The 25,848-nt window shown below is 38.6% G+C and overlaps 1 protein-coding gene across 5 annotated transcripts in view; it reads right to left on the bottom strand.

Annotated features, from left to right (window-relative positions):
- Reln (reelin) overlaps positions 1 to 25,848 on the bottom strand; it is a 460,226-nt gene that overhangs the window by 280,799 nt on the left and 153,579 nt on the right. For all 5 annotated transcript variants that reach the window (XM_052719248.1, XM_052719250.1, XM_052719251.1 and 2 more), the window contains exon 3: positions 24,331 to 24,466. In XM_052719248.1, the coding sequence (XP_052575208.1) occupies positions 24,331 to 24,466 (136 nt within the window). The remainder of the gene's footprint in view (positions 1 to 24,330; positions 24,467 to 25,848) is intronic.

Here is a 25,848-nt window from a genome sequence, read left to right as displayed (position 1 = left end):
AGAGGGGACAGAAAGATTGTAAGAGCCAGAGGGATGGAGGACATCAAGGAAATAAGGGTTTCTAGACACAACAGGGCTGGCACACATATAACTTCACAGAGTGTGGCAGCATGCACAAGGCACGCACAGTTTTAGGTCAGATGGGGTTCCAGACCTGAAGGGAAGTGAGCACAAGCCCCCATCCCTAACCCAGAAGGTATCTCCAATAGAGAACCACACAAAAAGGAAAATTTAGTTTTTTCCAATGGAGTCTCACTGTGTATACAAACCACTCTTACGGCCCAGCACCATGCCCAGCAATAGATTGCTAATACAAACCAAAATGGAATTTTTGGAGTTCTTTGTTTCATAATGCTTTGTGAGGTTTTTTTATTTATTTACCTTTTACAGTCCCTTTGCCTGTTTCTGCTTTGTGTGGAGGTGGAAAGGAAAAGAAACTGTAGTGCAAGTATGTGACTTTGCTGTGAATGGTATTTACATAATCAACACTGCAGACCATTAACCTGGATCCAACCAAAATTACAGAAGGATAGTTTAATTGCCTTTGGTTTCCATGTCCAACATCCAATGATATCTAAACTAGAAAACCCAAGAAATTCAAGATCATTTACTCTAGAGTATGGAAGAGAATTCCAAAACAATGAGTTCAAAGAGGAGCCCTGTTGTGTCTGAGTGAGTCAGAGGCACGAACAGGGACACTGATGATAACTCACAGTCAGGCTTTCCTCTTTCAGGTTGTAGAATCACCTAGATACAAATTCCAGGAAGCATATTTTTGAACGATAAGTTTATAGAACGTCTCTATTTTTAATAAATTATCTACTTCCAGTTAAGCGCAAAAGGAACTACTTCAGTCATGGTGTGACCACCACCCTTCTTAGCAATTTTCCCCCTCAAGGCACCCTGTTCCAGCAACAATCAATTCCCACTCTGCTTCCTTCACCGACATGCCTGGGGTCCTCTGCTCTCACACATGCATATTCACTGTGCCCTTTGCCCCAAGCGTTATGAAATCAATTACTTATTACGCCACTAAGTAATGTCATTTCCTCTCATCTCTTTGTCACTCCAGCCTTGAAAGCAATAGCTCATCCATCTTCCTTTCCTTGCAAAGCCTAAATAACTAGGTCTAAAAATCGTCACCACCCAAGCTTGGTTTAATCAACTGGAACCAGAGGAAGGAGGCAAAGGCATTTGTGTCAGCTTCTTGCATATGCTGGAATTATTTTCTATGGCAATAACATGTCACAGTCCTTTTTGTGACAGTCAGCAGAGCGGATCACAGGACTATATAGTGGGCTGCTGACGAGGCCCGACAACCTGGCAATCTCACTATTATCCCAACACCCCTTGTCGTAGCTTTGCTGGAGGCAGATTATCCATCCCTCCAGGAAAAATCACCTCTTCTGCATGGATTACAGGGTATTGAGACAGTGTTTGGTTCAAAGAATAAATACTGGTTATTGCAGCACTGATAACAAAGCCAGTGAAGTCCAACGCCAGGAGAGTTTATTTTCCTACCTTTTTCTTGAGAAGCTAGCATATAAGTATGTCTTAATTCCTGTCCTTGTGTAGTTGTTTACTTCCAAAGAAGCAAGAAACTCTACTTCATTGGCATGTTTTAGCTGTAATATTTTCCTTTCCATAGATTGGACTGGCAAGAAGAAATAACCGGGTCCATTAATTAAGTGGTTAATTGGGGTATTTGAAAAAAAAATTATTGCTGAAATTTTAAGACTCAAAAATAACAACTCTTTTGACTCAGTGTTAGTATCCAAATGCTCTAGTTTTTAAAATCATTATTAGCCATATTTACTTAGAGGAGTATGAGAGCTGTGAACTTGAGGTAGCTGGCTTCCATTGTGCTTCTGTTGCTGCCAAAATACATCCTTTTTGTGGGACAATAATAGGATCCAATCATACATAAATAAAAAAAATGCATTTATCTGAAAAGTGGCCAAGTGCAAAGCGACCTATTATTTTTACCTGGTGTATAAAGTCACACAGGAGGACCTGGGTGTAATCACAGAGGTACTGTAAAACACATTTGTGACATCTCCAGCCTTACTCACGCCTCCATGAGAGATTGGTACATCTTATGAATTAAACATAAGTCCTGATTTATGTTCGGTTATCCCTCATATCAAAAACTACACTAGCAGAGCTGTGTCACTGTGAATTCATTTAACGATATTGATGAGACAGCCTGCATCGAGATGCAGAGTAACCAGCAGTGCATAGCACAGCCCTATAAATCACTGCTGCTGAGTGGCTGAGCAATAAATAACAAGCCATTAATTCCCCGTAACTTATGCTAAGAAGCTCAAACTACGTATGTACCAGACTGTAAATAAACACCGGTGCTACAGTATTTGAAACAGGCAACATTTGGTTTTGAAACACTTTATAAGGACAAAATTTCATTGAGCTGAATTAATTCATTATGGATTTCCCTCAGCGAGTATAAACTAACACAGACTTTGATTAATGGACTCACGAAACTTCTTTTGGAGTAAAACACATACCGGCTATAAAATGCTATGGAACTTTTTATAGTGTCCAACTTATGGATCCAACCAAAAAGTGAAATAATCGGCCTGCCATGAAACCCTTGGAAAGGCTAATGGCAATTTTTGTGAAGAATGAGCTATTAAAAATGAGGCTGGGTTTGAATTGCTTTGCCTGGTTGTAGTCACAGGATCTATAGAAAGCCAGCAACAGGCACTACATTTCAGTTGTTTCTTCATGACTAAGAGAACAGTTTCCTTCACTGGCTCCCTTTTCCCAGTCAGGCACCTTCCAGTCAGCAGTCCCAAATCATTTTTATGTAGGGACACTTGGAAATATTGGAAATAACAAATCCTTAATGTTCCCAGGACGCCATCGTCTGCCCGCTTTGTGCTCTTTTGACATCACCCAGGTCCCATGCCACTTACCCCTCTCTTGCCCTCAGAGCCCTGCTCTCTGCTTCCCAGAGGGCCAATGGACAATCAGAGTAGAAACAACCTAACTGACCATGATTACTGCTCAAAAGCAGAACTCAAAAGTTCTGCTTCAGACAGGTCAGGGAGAGGAGATGAGGGGAACTGGCCCTTACTGAAGGTTGGACATGGCTGGTGCCTGATTCCCTGGGGTATATGGTATTTGCATACATATAACCAAGGCTAATCTTTTCTTTTTCTTTCTATTTGCTTTATTAGGATTTGCCCTGTCTGAATTAATATGTAATCAAGGAACTCCAAATGAGCTCTCTTCAGCAAGCTGTTTACCTGATTCCCTCTGTGGAACCTCAATACAAAGGTGTTTGAGCTGTATTACATTTCAAGTGTATATCTGATTTCCTACTTACTCTCACCTCAGACCTCTCCTACTGTTATTGCTCTCTAATTCCAGATAATAATATCAGTGTTTCAAGTTGCTTCCTCTCACATTTGCTTACATTTTTATTTCCTATCCCCTCTCACAATCTTCAGGGACACTTTGAATTTTGTGTGATTCCTCATGAATACTGTGTGACAAACCTCTCTCCATTTAACATCACCTGGGAACTTAATTAACAAGCTCTTTCCTCTGTTTCAGGTCAGTGATGAAGACATGAATGTATGTGACTATGGTTTTCCTGGAATGCCACTGGGAATGCTTTCTCTTAAATATAGGACATATTTTCTCTTATGATCCTCGGGCAATCTTTTGTTCCTATTAACTAAGGGTTGAAGAATAAAGGCTAAATAAAAGCAACTGTATCTTCAGATGGAAATAGAGACAGTGAGTCAACCAGCAGGAGACCATTTCTGCACCACTGTACTTTGAGGGCAGGGTACTTGCTATTTTTAAAGTCAGTATGTTTATATATGACAGTGTTTCATCAGTGGGATTTTCTATATGAGCCAATTTTCTAGTTGAGTTCAGAAAAACAAAAGCTTTACCCCACGAGCACAGAAAGAAATCTCAAAGATAGAGTGCAAGTGATAGTGTGACAGGAAGATACAGTTGCTTCAATTTGAACTTGTTGCAGAGAACCCAGAATACAAGGCCATGGTAGAGTAAAGAATCCAAGTGAAATGCCACCATCTTAATCACTATTCCGGTACCAGTCTGTGACAATGTGGCTGTTTAGTTGTTTCTAACATATAGGTTCAGCTACTGCCTGGAAATGGTGAGGACCTGGGGAACAGAGGACAGGGTCTACAGCAGGTGGTGAGCCTGGGCTGTACTGCGGAAGGTTGTCACGGAGCTCATGATGGTGAGCTCCCGTCTCTGGAGTCCAGTTTCCTCATTTTTACAAGGTCAGGTCTTTCTTGATACCACATAGGCCCAACAACAGGGTGGGCCAACTTTGTTCTCATGAATACACGACTTGACAGTGGTCCTAAACCAGTAGCGTTTTCCACGTTATACATCTTTAATTGGAAACTAGGGATGGAAAAATGTATGAAGAAACATAACTAATCTCCAAGGTGATTCAGAGGCAATGGGATGTTCTACTGAAAGATTCCCACCATTAACTTTCAGTTGTTAAACTGTCATGGGAACAAGTTTATATCCTGAAAGTGTTTGCTCACAGAAATGACCAAATTTACAGAAACAGAGATAACTACTCTAAGTATTACAAAACTATCTGTTAAGTCAGTTTGGTTATGAATTTCCCCCATTTTCATACATTTGAGAAGGTCTCAGCTCTCAGCTATGTAAGTGTATGTTAGCTAATACTTAGCCTTGTAAAATTTTACACATAATGACATGCATTAGTTTTACTCTTTCTGGAAAAATAACATTAAACTTTACCTATGTGCTGTGGTTTCTAAGGCAGGCAGTTGGGTGAATGACTTCAGGATATGATTTCCTCATACTTAAAGGAGAGTCCTAAATTTGACTTGACACAGCAAGGAAAGAGCAAGTTACCTTTGAAAATGCAAATGTTTATCAGTGCTGCGAATCCTACAGCTTTACCAACTTAAGCTTTAATTCCCTGGTGATTCACAGACACTACTTTTGATTAAATTCTGTTATTGGCTATTGTGACAATCTTATTTTGAAAAATAAAATGTGTATGTGAGAAAAATGGGTTGTGGAAAGTCATTCTTGTGAACTGGCAGAGGTAAGCCAAAGTGCTCGACAGATCTCTGTAAGTCAGATGCTTACACTCAGACACTAAAAGTGGCACATACTGCAAGTATGTTACTTTGAAAATCTCTATGAGAAGCATTTTTAAATTCCTTTTGGTCTTTTGCTTTTGTTCTCTGAGACAAGGTCTTGCTATGTATCTTTGGCTGGCTCTGAACTCACAGTCATCCTTCTGCTTCCGGAGTTTAGGTGCAGACTCTCAGCTTAGTAACTCCTTATACACACTAACCGTCCAAGGCCATGTCTGTCCTCATCACTGTTATACCACAAAGTTCTGTATAAATGTGCACAAAACAACAAAAACCGATTTCAAAGGTAGTTGATATTTAAACCTTCTGATTAACGTATCCATAAAAGTACTTTTACTTTCAGTTCCAAAAGTATTAAGTTAAGCTGTTAAATTGTTTTTGAAACTAGGAAAAACAAACTTTAGTGTATTCCAAAAATTTTGTTTTCTCTATGTAGACTCAGCAGAAAGGTAGTATAGTTTTAAGGTTCTTTACTTTAAAAAATAGTCAAGAAAATGTAAATCATCTTTTAATTTGCATAAAAATGTGAAAAGTTCAATATACAGAAAGCTATCTCCCCAAAGAAAGTGTCATACTTCACAGTGGATATCAGTAGTTATCGTTCTCTGGATGCACACACATTCACACACACAAATCATAAAAACACACATACACATGTACACACACATGCATGCACACATATACACACACACACACACTTTCAAAGGTTTTCTTTCTTTTTTTTTGTTTTTTTGTTTGTTTGTTTTTTCAAGACAGGATTTCTCTGTGTAGCCCTGGCTGACCTGGAACTCAAATCTGTAGACCAGGCTGGCTTCAAACTCAGAGATCCACCTGCCTCTGCTTCCCGAGTGCTGCTATCAAAGACGTGTGCCACTGCCGCCCGGCCACTTTCATTTCTAAAGGTTTTCTTTAGCAATGATAGGATATAGGCCTTACACTGAAATTATTTGAAGAGCCTTTGAAGAGCTGCTGAGAATGGAGCGCTGGGTACGCACGGCCTTCTTGGAGACCCAGTCCTCCATCACCAGTCCTTGTGTTGGTGGAGTAGCTGAGAGCATCACTGTGTGACACAGGTCATAGTACTTTCCTTGCTTACATCCTTTACTCTGTTTTCATATTGACACTGATGTCTACAGTTGATCCTATACCTCTTCACAGCAAGTTAGCAATTTATTCCCAGGAAAGTCCAAAGGTATTAATGCACCTGAATATTTCACTGTGGATTTGTGCTTCTGGGAGATTTATGGACCAGTGAGCAGAGCGCAAGGGCAGCCAGATAACCATGAATGTAAACATACCAAACACACCGGCAACCGTCTTCTCCTCTTGTGGGAATATTAGGCCTTGAATTCAACAAAGCCAGAGATGGAAATGGAAACCACGACTACACAGATGAGAAAGTGTAGTGCAAATATTCTTGTAAACAGAAAAAAATGGTTGGTAGTAACTGTGGTCATATTTGTATTTGTGTAATAACTATAATATCCCAGAATACAGCTGTAGGATTTCTTTTGGAAAAAGCTTAAAGAAACTGGTATTAAGAACTTACTTTGAAGCCACGCACAGTGGCACACGTCTTTAGTTAGGAGGCAAAGGTAGGTGGATCTCTGTGAGTTCAAGGCTAGCCTCATCTACAGAGTGAGTTCCAGAATGGCCAGGGCTGTCACACATAGAAAATATGTCCCAAGAAAGAAAAGAAAGAAAGAAAAGAAGGAAGGAAGGAAGGAAGGAAGGAAGGAAGGAAGGAAGGAAGGAAGGAAGGATTTACTATAAAAAATAGAATGCCGAAGGAAAGAAAGATGAAAATAATGCTGTCATAAAAGTATTAATAAATTAGTGATAATTTTAAAGGTTCTAACAGGAGCTTGCAATCACTTGGGAATGAGCTATTTAGAAAGTCAATATTTATATAATATAATAAAGCCAAAGCCCAGTAGTAATAGATCTATATTTTATTATATAAAAAATGTTTTATTAAATGACAAAGTAAAAAACATATTTAAACGTGTATATATGTATACATATGTGTCTATGTGTCAGATTTAGCATCTTATTCTACTGACTTGTCAGCTAAAACACTGTGCATTCCATGGGGCTTTAGAAACAGAATACTTGCCCTCAGTTGAAAGCAAACATTTTAAATTGTTTATTGAAATTCAATAAAGGAACATGAAACACTACAAAATGATAAAATGCTGTTGACTAGAGGATTACAACAATAATTCGAGCACTATCACTCATCTTGGAAGTAACAATGCTATCTTCTTCGTGTGCCTCAGCTAATGATGAAAATGTAGGTTTATACATGTCTTCATTTTTTCTTTTGTCAGAATGAATTCATAGTTAACTTTAATATGAAAATAATATATTTTCATTTAGAAGTATGGAAAAAATTAGCTAAAAGATTGTCCATCAGAAAATTACATATCAGTAACCCATCAGAGGCAAGCACAATGTCCACGGACGAGAGATGAACTAAATACAGTGCAGTGTAGGTATCTAATATCGGCTATCTGGATGGTAATGTAGATGGATGTTTATTGGAAAACATTCATAATGTAAACATTTTCTTTATCTTAAATAAAAGCTAGATTAGAAAATAAAATGGATGGTAGAACTCCAAGTTCATTAAAACTACAGTTGAGCACATCTGCACGTCTGTTGAAATACACGCTGAGGTACTGTTCTGGTTTCTGAGACAGGAGAAACGTGTATTTGTATATGTGAAGGGACTGACTAAGCAATATTTTAATATATACAAAGATTGCTTTCATTTCAGAAAAATAAGAGAATATTTTAAAGGAAATAATATTTATTATCAAGTATAAATGTACAAAGCAAAATCTGTTTTTTGAAAAATATTTGCTTATTTCTGTTTTTAATTAAAACTCATGATATTTTGTATTCAACTAAAACACAAAAGACAGAAAGCCAAAAAGTAATAATAATAACTTAATTGTTAAAAAAAAGGACTTAGACACAATGTCTGAAAACAGCAGTAAAAATGAGTTTATATTCCAAACATAACTCTTGATTAAAAACTTAATTTGAAAGTTTAATTGGAAGCTATCACATGTAACATAGGATTGAAATTACAGAACAAATATTCAGAGAAAACTGATTTCCCTTGTCCTTAAAGAGTAGCAGCAACACGCTGCAGTCCTCCTCGTAGTGCGGGGTGCTCAGCTGCACAGCAAATCTGGGGTCTGTGGCATAAAGTAGAGAAATGTGTAGCTCCAAAGCCAGCAGTAACGTGAAAGAATTCTGAGTTATTTTCCTGTGGCTGATGATGTCGTGTGGTTGCTCCCAACAGCTGGGAACCACTTTCATTCCTAACACACGGAGCTAAAAAGAATCGAATGCTGACCTTTCTCCTTCTTAGAGGCACTGATGTCCATTTAATGCAGATTCAATTGTCCTTCTACAAAATTTATGCAGTACAAAAATTTCTGTCTAATTATCTGTTTCAACATATTTTAAACTTTTTTCTCCAGTGTATGGGGCATATAAGAAAGTATAAATATTCTTTTCAGTGCTTTAGATTACATTTTAAAATTCCCTTATATTGATTTCAATTTCCCTATTGAAGCATAGAATAATAATATTTTATTTCTAAGCCAAAAGATAATGTCACTATAAAACATCTTTAAATATTAGACATTTTTACCTAATGTGATTGTAGGTACAGGTTTTTTGGGGGGGTAGGGGTTAATTTCTTTCTTACACACACACAAAAGCCACAAAATGATTCCATGCCAAATCCTGGCTTAAATGCCTTTTTTTCTTTTTCTTTTTAAGTTTAAACTTAATTCCCATAGTTAGTCTTCTATAATCTTCAGCCTTTAAAAAATGTCAAATACACATTTTTTTCAGTTATACTTTTTTGAGAAGTCAGATGGGATCCCATGTAACCTGGAAGTGGGTGCAGGCTATGCTTTTGAAGACTCCCCATGAGCCTGTTTGTCCTGTGATGAATAAAAATAAGGTAACAATTTTCTTTAAGCAACCATGTTGAGTCAGTGGAATGTTATTAAGAATGTTCATGGACAAACACAGGCTATCCACATTGATTCTAAATGAAATTCATTATTCTGGATGGCAAAGGAGTCTCAGAACAAGGCATTCAATATGTTAACCAGAACTGGACTGACAGGTAAACTCCTTAGCTTTCTTTTCTAACAATACTCAAGCAAATTAATGAAACACATACATTTTTTTTCAGCTTGGAAAGAAAACATGAAAGGAAAGTATGTTCTATCCAACATCATAATTTAAGAATTATTAGAAATTAAAGTGTTTTGTTTCTTTGTTAAGAAAAGTCACACATAGAAACAAAAAACAGTGATTTTTGAATGATGCCAACACTGTTTAATACAGTCCGTTTCCTGTGCAGACTCCTCTGAGGTTTTGTTCCCTGATAAGCTCACCTTGCCCTTACCATGCGGAGTCATAACAACAGATGCTAGAATAATTAAAAACCTATCACTCCGGACTCCTCCATCACAGCACAGACTAGGAAATGAAGGTAGTTTATGGATGCCCTTGTCGCATGTTAGCTACGTCTTTGGGGCTGACATCGGGCTTTATGTGTATCCTTGCACCTCTCCTTCGGCCGGGAAACCCGTCTCTGGGGATCACTTGCAGAAAATAGGACATTGAGTCCATAATTAAAGTAATCTCTTCCTAGGCAGATGCTGTGGTTGGCTCTGTTATCACATATTACAAAAGGCATCTTGAGAGTTATAAAATGTGCAGCAAATAGCTTTGGAGATGAGAAACAGCAATTTTTCATCTAATTTTGATCCATAGACATGTAAGTACTGACTTGCTACTTTTTGGGTTTGAGCCAAATCAGTATTATGGTGCTGAGATGAGCCAGGCAGTCACCAAAATTAAAGTATACTCCAGCTTTTATCCTTGGAGTGAGAAAAGCTCTTTTGTAACCATCTCTGCTCTTAGCAAATAAGGATGCAGTCTCCAATCTGAGCATTAATGCCTGCAGGCAGATTGGGAAGAAGGGCTTATGTGGCTGAGCTTTAGAGATACTTTCAACATATTTGCTTAAGTTAGAACAGGGGTCTGATTAAGGGACCTACCATTTTAGCTTCCTTGCAACTACAGTTCTAATTAGAAGCCTTTTCACCCTCAGCCTTTCCTAAAAAATTTGGAATGTTGCTCTTTGAAATATGAAGCCCAGATCATGAAAGCATTCTTCATAATCCCATCCATAAACACTAATGGAGATGTTCTCCCTTACACATGATTCCAGCCTAGGACTTACCAGTGTCAGTGACTAAATCTACCTCAGTGTTATAAGGGGGTGTTTTTGTTTGATGTTTATTTCATAAATGAAAGGACTTTAAGCATATACTGACATTATTATTTAAATATAAGTTCAGAAATTGTATTTTACACGTGTAGTTCCTCCAAAATTTTAAAAATAAATCCTCAGTAAAGCAATAAGTAATTCCATGGACTTGGACCATTCAGCTTAAAAACACAGTCAACAACATTAAGTTTAAATTTTACATTAGTCCAAGTAGCATTCAAAAATAGGAGTTCAGTCAGTTTACTAAATAAATACAGCTGTATTCTAGAATGTTTAAATATCAGAATTAATACTTAGAATAATCTATGCAATGTCCTTGGAATTGTTAGAGAAAACTATAAATCAGAAAATTTAAACTGCTGAGAGATTTTTATTAAATGATCAAATTGATACTGCCTAAAAACAATTAACATATTAGGTAACCTGCTGTTCCTAGTGCATGCCTGGAGGGAAAACCATGAATGCATAATCTTCTGATATGCCATGCATTCACATACCCATTCAATGAAGAGTTACAATAGTCAATCCCAATTAATGTTACATTGGCTTGATAAACTACATTATATTCACTTGTGTGGCAGAGTGTGAGGTCTTGATGCAGATTTATGATGTTGCATGATTGAGTCAAGTGAGTTAATAATTGCTTTCTCATGTTCTATGGCGAAGTACTGGAAATTCAGTTATTTTAAAATGTATAATACTATTATTATCTGTGTTTAGCCAGCTTTCTGTACAATAGATCACAAAACCTATTCCTTTTATTTGAAATTTTGGGCCATTTGATCAAAAAAAACCTCTTCCCTCCAAACCCAAGCCCATCTCCACCTTCTGATAATGATCCTTACCTACTCAGAAATTCAGAGTTCAACTTTTTAAAAATGTACATATAAGTGAGACCATGTGCTGCTTCTGTCTGAGCCTGACTTACTGCACTTAGTACGTTTCCCTCCATAAACATAACCTATGACAAATAACGGGATAGCAGTCCAGTGTGCATGCATATCACATGATCTTATCTGTTGGTAGATATAAGTTATTTCCACATCTTGGAGATTGTGAAGAATGCTATAATAAACACCAGGGGGTAGACATTCCTTCAACATGTTGACTTTATTACCTGTGAATGTGCAGCCACAAGCAGGTGGGCTGAGGCATACAGTTGGGGGTTCTAAAAATTAGAGTTTTTTAGTAATCTCCAAAATATTTTCCATGATAGTTGGTAATTAAATTCCCATCAGGCATTTATAAGAATTCCCTTTTGTCTGTGTCTTCTCCAACACTTTTTATCTTTCATCTTTTCAACAAACATATTTTAAAGAATTTTATAATGCTATTTGAAATTTAAATATTGAAAATATGTACTCAGCACCCTGCTAAATAAAAGGTACTTTTCAGTTTTAAATGTTTGCTTCAGCTCTGTTCACATGAAAACTGCCTTGTTCTTAAGCAGTTATCTTTAGCCTTAATAATACATTTTTACACTTTTCCAGTTAATGTAGCAATGCTTCATTACTTTCCTATAGTACTTGCCTGGTATACCTTCTTTTTATCTCTGTTTTTGTAGCTTTGTGCTTAGGTTTGACTTTAAGAAGCAACATATTGCTACATTTTTGAAATGACATTCTGAAAGTTATTTTCAAATGGAAATTTTCACCTGTTTATGGTCATTATAGTTATTGACAGACTCAGGCTTTTTCAGGGATCTGCGACATTTTATATTTCCATAATTTTTAAATTTGCCTTTTTAATTTATTGTATTGGATTAGTTACATGATGTTTAATCCTTTCCCAATCTCCTTGCTTTGAAAGTTCTAATTTCATATTCATTTTTAACTTTATATCTTTAACTAAGGCTTTTAAGTTAACTTAAGGGCATTTAATACTTTATTTTCTTCCTTCTTCAAATTCAAACACTATGCTGCATTGTAGTTTGATTATTCATTGCTTTAAAATTAAAGCAATTTGTTGTGGAATAATCCTTTGGTACACTGTGAAGATGTGTCACTGACTGGTTTAATAAAAAGCTGAATGGACAATAGCTAAGCAGGATTTCCAGGCATAGAGGATGTTGGGAAGAAGAAAGGCAGAATCACCAGCCTGAATCAGGGGGAACAGACATGCAGGAGGAGAGGTAAAATCCATGAGTCATGTGGCAACACATAGATGAAAAGATATGGGTTAATTTAAGTTATAAGAGCTAGTTAGATACAAGCCTAAGCTATTGGCCAAGCTTTCATAACTAATAATAAATCTTGTGTCATTATTGGGGAGTCAATGGTCCTGACAAAAAGGTCCAACTACAGCAATTAAAGTAATTGTCATTGTGTATATTTCTTCAATTATTTCCACATTTGATTCTTAAAATTCTAGACACTCACCAAATGGTTTTTCTCCTCATGAGTGCCTCATGTCATGAAGTGCTGCATTTCCACCTTTCTTCTGGATTTATCTTTTACTAACACATATTCCCTAAAAATCTTGCTTCAGAATGGTCTGTACAGCAAAACTCTTTAAACTATAGTTTTGAAAATATATTTTCTTTGCTTTCATATTTTCCACACTTCAGGCACAGAACCCCAGGATAATGGTTGTTTTCCTTTACTACTTTGAAGATATTTTTCCTTTGTTTCAGATGAGAAGACCACTGTTCAGCTGAATTTACAGGTAATACACCTCTTTTCTAGTTGCCTTTGGTATTTTTGGTTGTAATATTCTGAAGGCTCATTATCAGTTGTATCACTGCTAATTTACTTTATCTTGCTTAGGTAGAAAAGATGTTTTACTTTTCCTTAGTCCTAAAAATTCTCCTCCACTATCTCCTTAAGGATGCCTCTTCTCACTCTTTGTATTACCTCCTTCTACCGTTTATACTGGTTGTTAATTTCTTAACATGGTGTTTGATAGTACGCAATTGATATAAAACTACTGTCTGTCATATTAGTCTCTTTTCCTGTTGCTGATAAAATAGTCTAAGAAGGGGCTAGAGAGATGGCTTAGAAGTTAAGAACAATGGCTGCTCTTCCAGAAGACCCAGGTTTGGTTCCAAGTACCTACATGACAGTCATATCCTCTATTGCTTCTGTTCCAGAGGCTCTGCCATCCTCTTCTGGCCTTGAAGGGCACTGCGTGCACGTGGTTCACAGGCATGCACAGCAGGCAAAACACCCATATGCATAAAAGAAAGAAAAAGACCCTGAAAAAAGCAACTCAAAGGAGAAAGGGCTGATTTTTGGTTCATAGTTCAAGATACAACCTATTGTGGTAGGAAAGTCAGTGCAGACGTTTGGAACATTTGATCACTTCACAACTATAGACAGGAGGGTGACAGCAGTGGATGCTAGTGACCAGGACCTAACCCCAGGGAACAGAGCCACCCACTCTGAGGGTGGCTTTTCCACCTCAGTTAACCTCATCAGGATAATCCCTCCCATGCATGCCAGAAGTACACCTCCTAGGTGATAGTAGGTCCTGTTAGGCTGATAGTCAATATTAACCATCAGAGCAACTCTTCACATGCTGAGGGGTTAGCATCTTATAAGTAACTTATCTTTATGGATGACTCAAAGAAGATAAATAACTTTTTTTTCTCTGTGTTTCAGAAAATGGATGCTTCATATGGAGGACCTATTTTCAGCTCTCATCCTTTCTTACTGCATTAAAGGGGCTCTCACAGTTCCGGGTCTACACAGGGTAGAAAGCCAAACTTGGGGCCTCAGTCTCCATTCAAATATCAGTAGAACACGACAGCCTCAGCTTCTGCCTCTTAAGCCAGCCCAGCCATTTCTCTTTTCTCCCAGAATCTGGTCCTGCCATTCTCAAAGATCTCAAAGTTTGCTATCTTAGCTCCAATTTCTACATGATTGTAGCAGGAAAATGGCTGCTGTGTCAGCTTAGTCTTCCATGATGCCAGAAGTCCTCTACAAACTCAACTGTAATGTGTTGGAAATTAATCATAGCAACACATTTCTCTAGGATTTTTTCACTCCACATTCCAAGCATCTCCCAGGTTACTATGTTGTATTCATGAATCCCATTTTCAATGTGCTATAAGATGGTAGTATAGGATGCTGGGTAAAATGTTAATATTTGAGTCAAATTTATTGTGCAATCCTTTAGGAACTCCTGGTTTGGGAAGTGTGAGGGAGCTTAGGATGCCTGACATGCACATGCCAGCACATGGAAGATGGCATTTTACTGTTAATATAATACTACTCTTCCCATCACCGCCACCATCATCAAATGGCATGCTAAATCCCATTATTGCTCTTATATTCATAATAATTAGCCCTCCAGATGAGCTCATTTTCAATAATAGACACATGAGAGTAAGTTTCCATGGGTAAGAGCACATTCTAGAAGGTATAGGGTCTAAAGTATGTGGCAGAGGTGGGAGAGGATTGGCAGAATGGGAGAAGTAGGAAAGAAGTAAGAGGAGAGGGGTACCCGAAGATACTGCTCACCCATCACACTCAGCTACCATGACACAGCCATGTTTAAGACCATGGAAAGTGCATACTGCCAAATGAATCTAAAATGAGCAATTAGGTAACAAGCTTTTCAGGAAAAACCACCTTGATTGGTGAGGTTAAAGCTTGGCAAGTCAAGTTCACAAGAGTGAACTTGATCTAGCTCATTTGATCACCTAGTTCACACCTAGTAAGAACAGATTGTGTAGAACTCCTATTGTACTTTGAAATGCATGATTACTTTCCACAAACGTCAAGGTAATGCCACAGGAGAAGATGATCCAGCAGATTCTCTAAACCTGTTACATACAAGGGAACTTCCTGCAATGGTGTGTATCTGTGCCAGTTAACAAGAGTCACAACAGTTATTGGCTACATGCTGTGAATGAGGATGTGAAATGTAGCTGGTAGTACTGAGGAACTACATTTTAAACTTTATGAATTAACTTCATTCAAACAGTTGTACATAGCTTGTAGTTACTATGCTAGAAAGTGCAATTCCAAACAAGTCTAAAATATATGTATGTGCATATGGTTGAGTATGTAGGTGCCCATATATACTAATATGTGCATATCCAAGTAAGTTATAAAGGACAAAATTAATTATTTCAATTTTTATATGAAAGGATTAAATTTTTTATTTGCCATTTGTACCCATGATTTAATATTCTGATATTGGACTAAAAGAAGAGTTCAAAAATAACAGTGGTACTTGCTGTATGACCCAACCCTCCAGACACTGGCCAATCACTGAGTGGCTGCTGCCACGGGAAAAAGTTATTTACCTGTTTCTCCAACATCATTGTCATTGTTAATTTTAAATGTGTTAAACTTTGGGGTGAAAATTCACTAGGGGCCTCTAAAATTGGCTAAATAAATTCTAAAAATAGGGAAATAACCTAAACATCCCCATAGATATTACACAGGGCATTTCTATTAGCGTCAGAGGCATTTCTCACTGTGACCTGGGAAGCCAGCAGTGCAGACTTTGACTGTACTTCGACAGACATTCCATGAGGTTCCAAGTAACACGTGTCAGCCACAGGGCTCTGCTGAGAGGGGCAGCTCTGGCTCCAAACCCTCTAAACGCTCTCAACCCATCAAGTGAAACCAAGCAAGAGGTGGGGCTTTGCCACAGACTTTCCCAACTGTCTGAAAAGCAGGGATTTTCAGGAAGGAACAAATTCTCTAGCACAGCTATTCATCCTGGGGTAGAATTCCACAGCCATATATCCATCTCCCACACTGAGAGGCAGCTGCTACTTCTCTGGCAGTCTCATGAGTGATGCAAAAAGGCAGCCCTGAGGAGACCCCTGGAGATTATCCTAATGGAATCAACCAGGTTTACCTTGTGAATTTCTGGATGAAGAAACAAAGGAATGGAGAAAAGAAAAGGGATGACAGTTGTTTTCACTTTCAAGTATTTGCGAAACTTTAAAAATATGTCACATCATTAACGTAACAATTGGTTTCTTCAACGCTTCTTGGAGTTTGATGTATATATTATTCTCAACCATACTCTTCTCAATTAAAAATTAAAACACAAGAAGCACCCTGACCTCATTTGCCAAGGTGCTGATCTCCGAGAGCACATTCTAGACTGTCACCTCGTCCTACCTAATTGGCTGTGCAACTCTGATAAAAAGCAGGGGCCGGCGGGAGGCGAGAACTACAGCCAGGCTTCCAACATTTCCCTCTACGGATGAATAATATACTTTTTATCCTGTCATTCACAGGTACATTTTTGAGCAGCACTAAAATAATTGTCTCAAATTGGAGGATGTGTATAAAAAAAGAAAATCAGACCATCAGGGGAAAAAAGAGAACTGTGATTTACAGATGAAATTCCTTATTCAAAAACCAGCATTCTAGTTTTATCTCACAGTAGGGATACAATCATTTCAAACTTACAGGAGAAGTAATTTATTTTTTGCAGCAAACTGCATGCAGTCTTGAGATCCAAGTAGAATCCATACATATCAACTGCTGACACCCTTGTTTGTGGCACAAATGAACTCACAGCAGACAAGTACATGCAGGATCCCTAACTTATTTCAGATGTTTAAGTAACAAAGCAAATATAATTGTGGGATTTCCTTTCAATGGGTGGAAATAAATGGGCAACCAACAACCGTTTTTCTCGAGGGATTCTCCAGGCAGGCTGGAATGGCTCCCATCAAAAATTAAAAGCATCAGGGCTGCACTCAAAGCAATGCTCTAGGTATTCAGAAGCTGCTAGTCTTCAATTTTTCAAATGATCTTTTTGCTTCTTGTTTAGAGTACTTTAAAAACAACCCCTCTAGAAGTTATTTCCTTGGGAATATCAATGTTCAAGTATGGTTCCTCCCTGGTCCCTCTTTGCTGACCCAAGTTTATCTTAAATAGAAAATACCTCAGTTCATTTTGTCTTCAGTTGTTGTGTCTCTTGGTATGTGGATGAACTGGGTAATTGTGCTGCTCATCTTATCAGTACACATGTCAAACAGAGTAGGAAACACCTGCTGGCCACGTGGGAAATATTCCGATGCTACACTGCAAACTCTATCTGACTTAAATGGCTTAAGTATAATTATCTTCTATAATAAAATAGGAAAGTGATCATTTGGGGAAATATTACTTTTTTTCCTCAGGTTGTTTTGCTCACAGAGTTACTTAAGGCTAGTTATCTAACATTTCTATACTTCAATGTCCTCATCTATAAACTGAGACAGTAATTCTCCAAAGGGGTACCATTATTATGAGAATTACTGGATTAAAATATAAAACCACTTAATGAATGGCATGCATAAGGTAAATCAAAAATTATTACTTCTCTGATGTCTTTCGCAATAATTTTAAGCTTAAATGGTCTGAAGATTTCTTCTTTGCCTCTTCCTTCCTCCTTCACTCTCTTGCTTCATCCTTGCATCCTTCTTTCCTGTCCACCTGTGTCCACCCCTCTCCTCCTCTCTTCTGCCCTCCCTTTTTAATTGAGTCCCACTAGTCACTGAAGACTATGATTCAGTATAAAATTAGAGAGAAGCAGTACAGCCATAACACACAAATGTGAGGAAACACTATTCATACAGTGTTACCAAGAGGTGGCAAACAGTGATGCTAAACTAAAGGTAGCTTTTTGTCTAGACGCATCAGTACAGCCTACCCTTTATCCTCAGGGTGCCCTCACCTCTGTCTCCCACTTCATTATTTTTTTAACAAGAAAGGCAGTAAATGCAGCCCACATGCTGCATTTGTAAGTGTTTGGTATTTCAGACAGAAAGCTATTTCTTACTTATTGGAAAGGTGCACGTAACATATTATAGAATTGTCTTGAATTTCAGTTCAAATGTATCTAATTCTTGGTGCAGAATTTTTAAAGGTTTCAATGTGAGTGACTTGGTTTAAAACTAAAACAAAAAAAAAAAACACCATAGATTGGCTATGCTGAGATTAAAAAATTGAGTGTACAATCAATTCAATCAGTTTTACAAAGACCATGTACATGCTAAGTTATATACTAGTCATTGAATGTCTTCAAAGCTAGCATTCCATCTGTTATAAGACATTAAGTAATACAATAAAACCACAAAAGGAAGAAAGTAGAATGGGAACCTATGACTTTAAATATCTAAAGATATATTTAGGGCTGGCAAGATGGCTTAGTGAGGAAGGGAGCTTGCCACCAAGCTTGATGATCTGAGTTTTAATCTCACTCACATACAAATTATTCTCTGACCTCCACATGTGGGGTGTGGCATGTGCATGCCCCTATCACTCCTACAAATAAGTAAGTAAAGGTAATTTTAAAATTGAAAATCTATTTTAAAAACTCTTAAACCTATACAGCAAGGATATATAGTTGACTAATAAAAATGCATTTAAAAGAGTCAGAAATGGGGACTGGGGACATGGCCCCACTGGTGAAATGCTTACCACACAGGTACCAGGACATATGTTTGGTTCCCTACCACCCATGGAAAGTCGTAAAAATTAAGGCATGGTTATGCTGGTTTGTAGTCCCAGAACTGGGAAGGCAAACACAGGTGGTTCCCTGGGGCTTATCCACGAGCTAGCCTGAACTAACTGATGAGCCTCAGTTTCCAGTGAGAGACAACAGTGTCTCAAACAAACAAAACAAAACAATGTGGACAGATGATGAAGAATGAAACTGGAGGTTGGCTTCCTTATATACAACACACACACACACACACACACACACACACACACACACACACACACACCCACCCCTTTACACATAGGTTTACATACACACACACACACACACATACACACACACACAAAGTCAAGAATAGGCAAAAAATGAAAACAGGAGAAAAGATAATCTTTGAGGATATAATTGTTAATTACTTTGGTTTGATCTTTACATATTATATACATGTAGCTGAACTATAATGGTACCCTACAAAGAAGTATTAACATTGTATGTCAATTAAGTAAAAAGCAGAAAAAGAATTCTCCCACCTTCACAAATCAAAGCTCTAATTTCAAGGCTAAATGAAAAAGAGAATGCATAGTGTATTTATCTTCAAATATCGTAGGTTATTGTACTGTTTTAGTTTTGTTTGGTATTTAAAATTAATATTGAGTATTGCCAACATTTAAATATTAACAACCTTCAATCACTGCTGGAAACTTACTAATTATTTATGCATAAGTGTACATATATACACATATATAGCATGCATATGTATCATATATATGGAACATAGGTAGGAAAATGCAAATAGCCTGCTTCAGCAGTCCATGTTCAGTCTCCCTTTCCTGTACTTCTCACAAGTGACAGGGAATGAGATCAATGAGAGAATCTCACTCAGAAAGGACAGATACTCTATGAAGTAACTGCTTATGGAGAATCCTAGAAAGTGCAAACTGTATTATCAAATTTTACTTGAAACTATTTTTGAGAGTGACTGCATTTCTTTTCAGTCAAAAAATTTATTCTGAACAAATGGATTTTTTCTGATGGACTGCTAAGAAAACACCAGAGATAAGACTTAAAAAACTCAGAAGAAACAAAATTTCACATTTTAGGAACAGTGAGATCAAAAAATAATTTGCGTTGTGTGATCTCTTTTGGCAAACTGGCTGGATTTGGAATCACCTAGGAGCCACATTTTGGCAAGTCTTTGAGAGAGCTTTTGGAGAACTTTAACTAAGGAGGAAGGACCTACACTGAATGTGGGCAGCACCATCCCTTGGCTGCGATGGATGAGAAGGGAAAAGTGGGAAAGACAGTGAACTTTCTCTGATTCCTGACCGAGCCACAATTCCTGTTGCCATGCACTTCAACGATGTGTACATCCTCGCCGTGATGACGACTTCCTTTCCATGATGGTCACTTCCTCACTATGATGGGCACATCCTCGCTGTAATGGGCACATCCTCACTGTAATGGGCACATCCTAACTGTTATGGGCACATCCTCGCCATGATGGGCACATTCTCACCATGATGGGCACATCCTTGCCATGATAGGCACATCTACACCATGATGGGCACATCCTTGCCATGATGGGCACATCCTTGCCATGATAGGCACATCTACACCATGATGGGCACATCCTCACCATAATAGGCACATCTCCACCATGATGGGCACATCCTCACCATAATAGGCACATCTACACCATGATGGGCACATCCTTGCCATGATGGGCACATCCTCATCATGATAGGCACTTCTCCATGATGGACACTTTTCCAACCATGATGGGCTTTCCCACCATGATAGGCACATCCTCATCATGATGGGCACTTCCCTGCCATGATGAGTGCTTCCTCTCCATGATGAGCACATCCTGGCCATGATGGGCATTCCCTACCACAATGGGCATTATCCTCTCAAGCTTTGAGCCAAAATAAATCCTTTTCCCATAAGTTGCTTTTTGTCAAATATTTGGTCACAGTGATAAAAATACTCAAAAATCATATTTTAATATTTTTTAAATAGATTCAACTGAAAACTTAAATTTGGGGATTTATTATAACTCACAGCAGAGAAGTTGGATAGCATGGTCAAGGCTGTAGGTTCAAGCCTCACTATGAAAAAAAACAAAACATAAAAGAAAACCTAAGTTTATTTAAGTAGTCAGTTTTATTTTTTGCATTATTGCATGTTTTGCCTTTTAAGAAAGCAATTCTTATTTGGAAGTAAGAAGCTACATATGCATGCTGCAAGAGGCAGGGATCATTACTGAGTGAAAATAAACTGTGACACTGGAGATCATGTCACTTGAGATCACATAACTCAGACACTGTACCAACTACCACATATACAAATACAAACAACAAAACAACAACAAAAACTGCTCCCCTCAATCATAAAAGTTTTTGAACAAGTCTTGAAGAATGTGTCAGCAATTAGACTTGGGGGAAAACAGCCCAGGGAGAGAGAAAAGCAGGAAGAAAGGTTTCAGGAAGCTCTCCTACGCTGTGCTCACCTGGAGCTAAGAAAGAAGACAACAAAAGTAAGCCTGAGAACGGACTGCAGGTTCTCCCCAGAGGCCTGGCCTCAGAAGATCTGCTCAGGGTCTCCAAACCTCAGTGAACCATCACTGCACCTGAGACTGTCCATGGTGTAGGACAGAGTGTGGAGAAGCGGGCTGACCAGGTACGCAACCTCTGCAGTGATCCTGAAGGAGGTACTGCAGAAAAAGGCTCAAATACAAAAGCTTCCCTCGGAAGAAGGCAATGGGACTAAAAGTCACCTGACTGCATGGGATGGCTGTGATATTGTCAGCTGGGTCACACCCATCAGAGTGGCAGGAAGAGCGTGTGGTCAGTACCAGGGGTGGCCACAGGAGACCCGACAGTGACCCGATGCTGTCAGGGGGAGAGTTAGTGGTAAATTTTGGTATATACTAATTTTATGGATTTTGTTGCCTGAGCATGAGGTTAGAAGAGAAACATCAATGATATCCTCTACCTCTGTTTTGCCTGACTGCCCACTGAATTCTGTCTCTGAGTTACTGCATTTGCCAAATATTCAGTGACTGACTACTGTGTGCCAAGGACTGTTCTAGACTGTTGGAGCAAATCACTAAAGAAACAAAGATTCTTGCCTTCAAGGAACTTGAATTTTAGTGGTAAGAAGATAATTAAATGAACAAGACCATATGTTAGAAATAAAAACAAAATGCAGTGAGGGACATGAGCAAAAGCCAGACAGGAAGGACGAGGAATGGTGGCTGCTGGGTAGGAGAAGATGTGCAGTCACCAGTGTGGTGTCTGTCCTGTTATGAAGAACTTCCACTCTATCTCCCAGTCTCTTTAGTGAAAACCCATGGGAGAACCTTAGGTTCAAAATCGTACCTGACTCCGCACCACCCCAAATCACCCGCTGTCACGTTTTCTCCTTCCCCTCCTGGGAAATTTCTCCCTGTGTTAGCTGTTCTCCCAGACACTCTGCTCATAGCTATACAAAAGCAGCTAACTCACTTAGCAGTTTTTAAACACACACTTTTGGTCAGAAAGCTCAAAGCTAAATTTGTAATCATTTTCCAAGCAGTAGCTAAGCCTTGAAGCATTGTTTGTATCTGCTTTCATTTTATTTTCTAACATTCCCTTTCCTGTTGCTTAGATGTTGTTCATGGAAAGGGAGGGCCCTGTGAGATTTTTACCCTCCCATTTTAGCATGTCTATTCATGTTGTCATGGTTCAGATCTTATCTAGACAGCCATACTGCTGAGGTATCATGGGTTAAGCTTCCCTGCCATTTTTAGGAAACACAATCCCACAGCAGACTTCCTGTTCCTCTGGCTCTTACAATCCTTCCACTTCATATAGGACCTATGCAAACTGCAAAGGGAAGGAAGCAATCTATAGTCCTATCTAGCTGTGATGTTTATGAACCACAACAATGACCAGCATGGCAAGATATGCCTGCAGGTGCAATAGTGGCGCACATGTCTTGACTGCAACCAACAGCTGTCAACCTGGATTTAAAGCCCACTCAGCAGGAGGGCAGTCATGCCTGGTGCTGTAAACCCAGCCAACTACCAGGGCCAGTGAGGACACTTACAGGAAACCATACCCCTGCCACTTTACTAAGCCATCGTAATTCTGAACTGTACTCTAAAATTGTCCTCTCATCAAAGACAGTTCTCTTAGCAGTAGATGGAAACCATTATATAAAACTACAACTGTCAAATTGCAGAGATCAACTGATCATGGGGTGCCCAGCAGCAACAGATGCACCACAGCACAGTTCCTGCACCTAAGGTTCAGGGGCGTCACTCTACTTTTATCTTTGCTTCTAAACTGGCAAATAGGAACTGTATAGATATTGGGGTGTAATGTGGTTTTGCTATATGTTTATATTACAGAATAACTAAATGGTGTTAATTAGCATATATATATAATTACACATAACTTTTTTTGAAAAAGGGTCTCTCTGCATAGCCTGGGCTGTCATGGAACTCACTATGTAGATCAGACTGGCCTTGAGATCACAGAGACAAAGCATGTGCCACCACACCCAGCCCATATACTTATTTTTAATGATGGCAGTATTTAAGTCACACTGTCTTAAAGTTGTGATTTTTATTTAAAATGTCTCCTATAGGCTTATGTATTGAAGGCATGGTCCCCAGAAGGTGGCACTATGTAGGAAGATTGTAGAAACTTTAGGAGGTAGAAGCTAGCTGAAGACAGTGGGTTACTGGGGACATTCATTCTCATATCCCCATTATCTCCTACTCTCTCTCTCTCTCTATTACCCCAACTTCCTCAACAGTTGTATAATCTTCCATGCTACCTGTTCCTGCTACCATGATGTTCTACCCAAATACAGAGCAAACAGGCTCGGACTACACTCCCTGCAGCCAGAGGAAACACATTAGCTGCAGTTTTCACACTGCTGCAACCTTACACTAGGTAACACTCGTCTTCAGTGACATCCTGTGACCTTTAATAACCTCTCACCATGCCATCCTTCTCCTCTTCCCTGCTCATTTACCTCCAGTTTATTAAGCATTGTTGTCAGCTGGAACTGAATAAATATGGAGCACTGAATAAATATGGAGCTTATAAATAAATATTCAAGATAAAACTTTAATTGAAATGCTGGATGGTGGTGGCACACACCTTTGATCCCAGCACTCAGAGGCAGAGGCAGGCAGATCTCTATGAGTTCAAGGCTAGCCTGGTCTACAGAGCAAGTTTCAGGACAACCAGAGCTGTTACACAGGGAAACCCTGTCTCGAAAAACAAAAAACAAAAAACAAAAAATTAGTTGAAGACTGACTACTTTAAAAACCAGCTTTGGCTTCTTTTAACACTACAATTAATAGTTTAATTAAAGTCAAACCTACTGACACAATGTAACTAAACAGTTACTTCTGTGTAATCCCCCACATTTGTCACATACACACTAGGCACTTACATGAAATTCACACAGCCCGTGCCAGCTGGAGGGGCAATCCAGACAAAGCTGAGGTTGGTTGTAGGCAGGTGACTCACATGAGAGGCAACCACACTGCACATAAACTGGTTACCAAACTGGTGGTCAGACATGATCCCTGTAAGACAGAAAGGGAGGGATGTTACAAAGCAAACAAAATGAAACAGTCCTTCCTACCCACCAAGGCATGACATTTTATGGATGTCTTTGATCCTTCTTAACAAAACAGTTCTCTTAATTTTAACACAAATAAAAATACTGATGAAAAACTCAACAATATGGAAACAACTTATTTAGAAAATAGACAAAATACATGAAGATATTCTGTACCAAAGAAAATACGTATGGCAATTAACATACAAAAATGTTCAACACCCTACACCACTGAAAACTGCAAATCAAAACAACAACATAGCAACTATCAGAACAGTCCGAATTCCACCACGGACAATACCGCCTGCTGGTGCAGGTATGTACTGAGCTCTTTCTCCCATTGCCAGTGAGGACACAAACTCTTCAGCCCTTTGAGGAGACAATTTTCTCATAGAACTGAAAATACTATTACCATAACACACAAGAGTGGTTTTCTGTACCACTCATCCATGTGAAATGAAAACTTGCATTCACACAATACAAAAAACAAGTGTTTTAAAGCAGTTTTGTTAATAATTGCGTACACTCAGAAGTAACTAGAAGGTCTTTCAGGAGATGGGTGAATAAATTAACTATGATTTAGCTAAAATAATAAAGAAAAGTGAAATATGTATAGTACATTGTGAAAGCAGCCAATCTGAAAAGGTTACAGGATTTCTGATTCCAGCCAGACATCACATTAGAAAAACGCAAACTACAGAAACAGTTCAAAGAGTAGTGCTCGCCAGGGCCTGGAGAGGGACAAGGAGAAGGCCGAACATGGGGTCTGAGGGCGGACAGGCAATTCTACACAGTGCTTCAACAATGGGTCCATGTTGTTATGTAAATGCTCAAAACTCAAAGGACATAAAATACCCAGAGTGGACCCCAATAAAAGCCATGGACTCTGGCTGATAATGATCTGTCAGGTACAGGGTCATTGATTCTGATGAATGAGCCACTGTGGGGCAGGATGTCAGCAAGAGGGTTTTCATGTGTGGAGGCAAGGGCTAGATGGGTACTTTTAAAACTCAATTTTCCTATGAGTTTAAACTTATCTAAAAACCACACATATTAGCTGAAAACTAAAACATTGCCAAGAATAGGAAACTAAGTTTCAAAATTCTCCCATTTATTGGATTTGTGGTTTTGAGCAAATCTCTCCAATCAAAATAAAAAAAAAAGGAAATTCTGGCCCCTTATATCATAAATGCCTAAATTTGTTGTGAGACAGGAGGAAACATATCGGTACTGCCAATACAGCCAAAAATCCATGGCTAGGGGAGCTCACAGTCCCTGGAGGTAAACCTACCATGACTACTTTGGTAAATGGATATAAAAAGTTTAGATTTCATATGTAAAACATAA

Source organism: Peromyscus californicus, unplaced genomic scaffold (genome assembly GCF_007827085.1).
Source record: "Peromyscus californicus insignis strain IS unplaced genomic scaffold, ASM782708v3 Scaffold_6__1_contigs__length_162567912, whole genome shotgun sequence".
NCBI classification, from domain to species: Eukaryota; Metazoa; Chordata; class Mammalia; order Rodentia; family Cricetidae; genus Peromyscus; species Peromyscus californicus.
The sequence above is the reverse complement of the archived record's forward strand: the minus strand, read 5'-3'. Positions and strand labels throughout refer to the sequence as shown.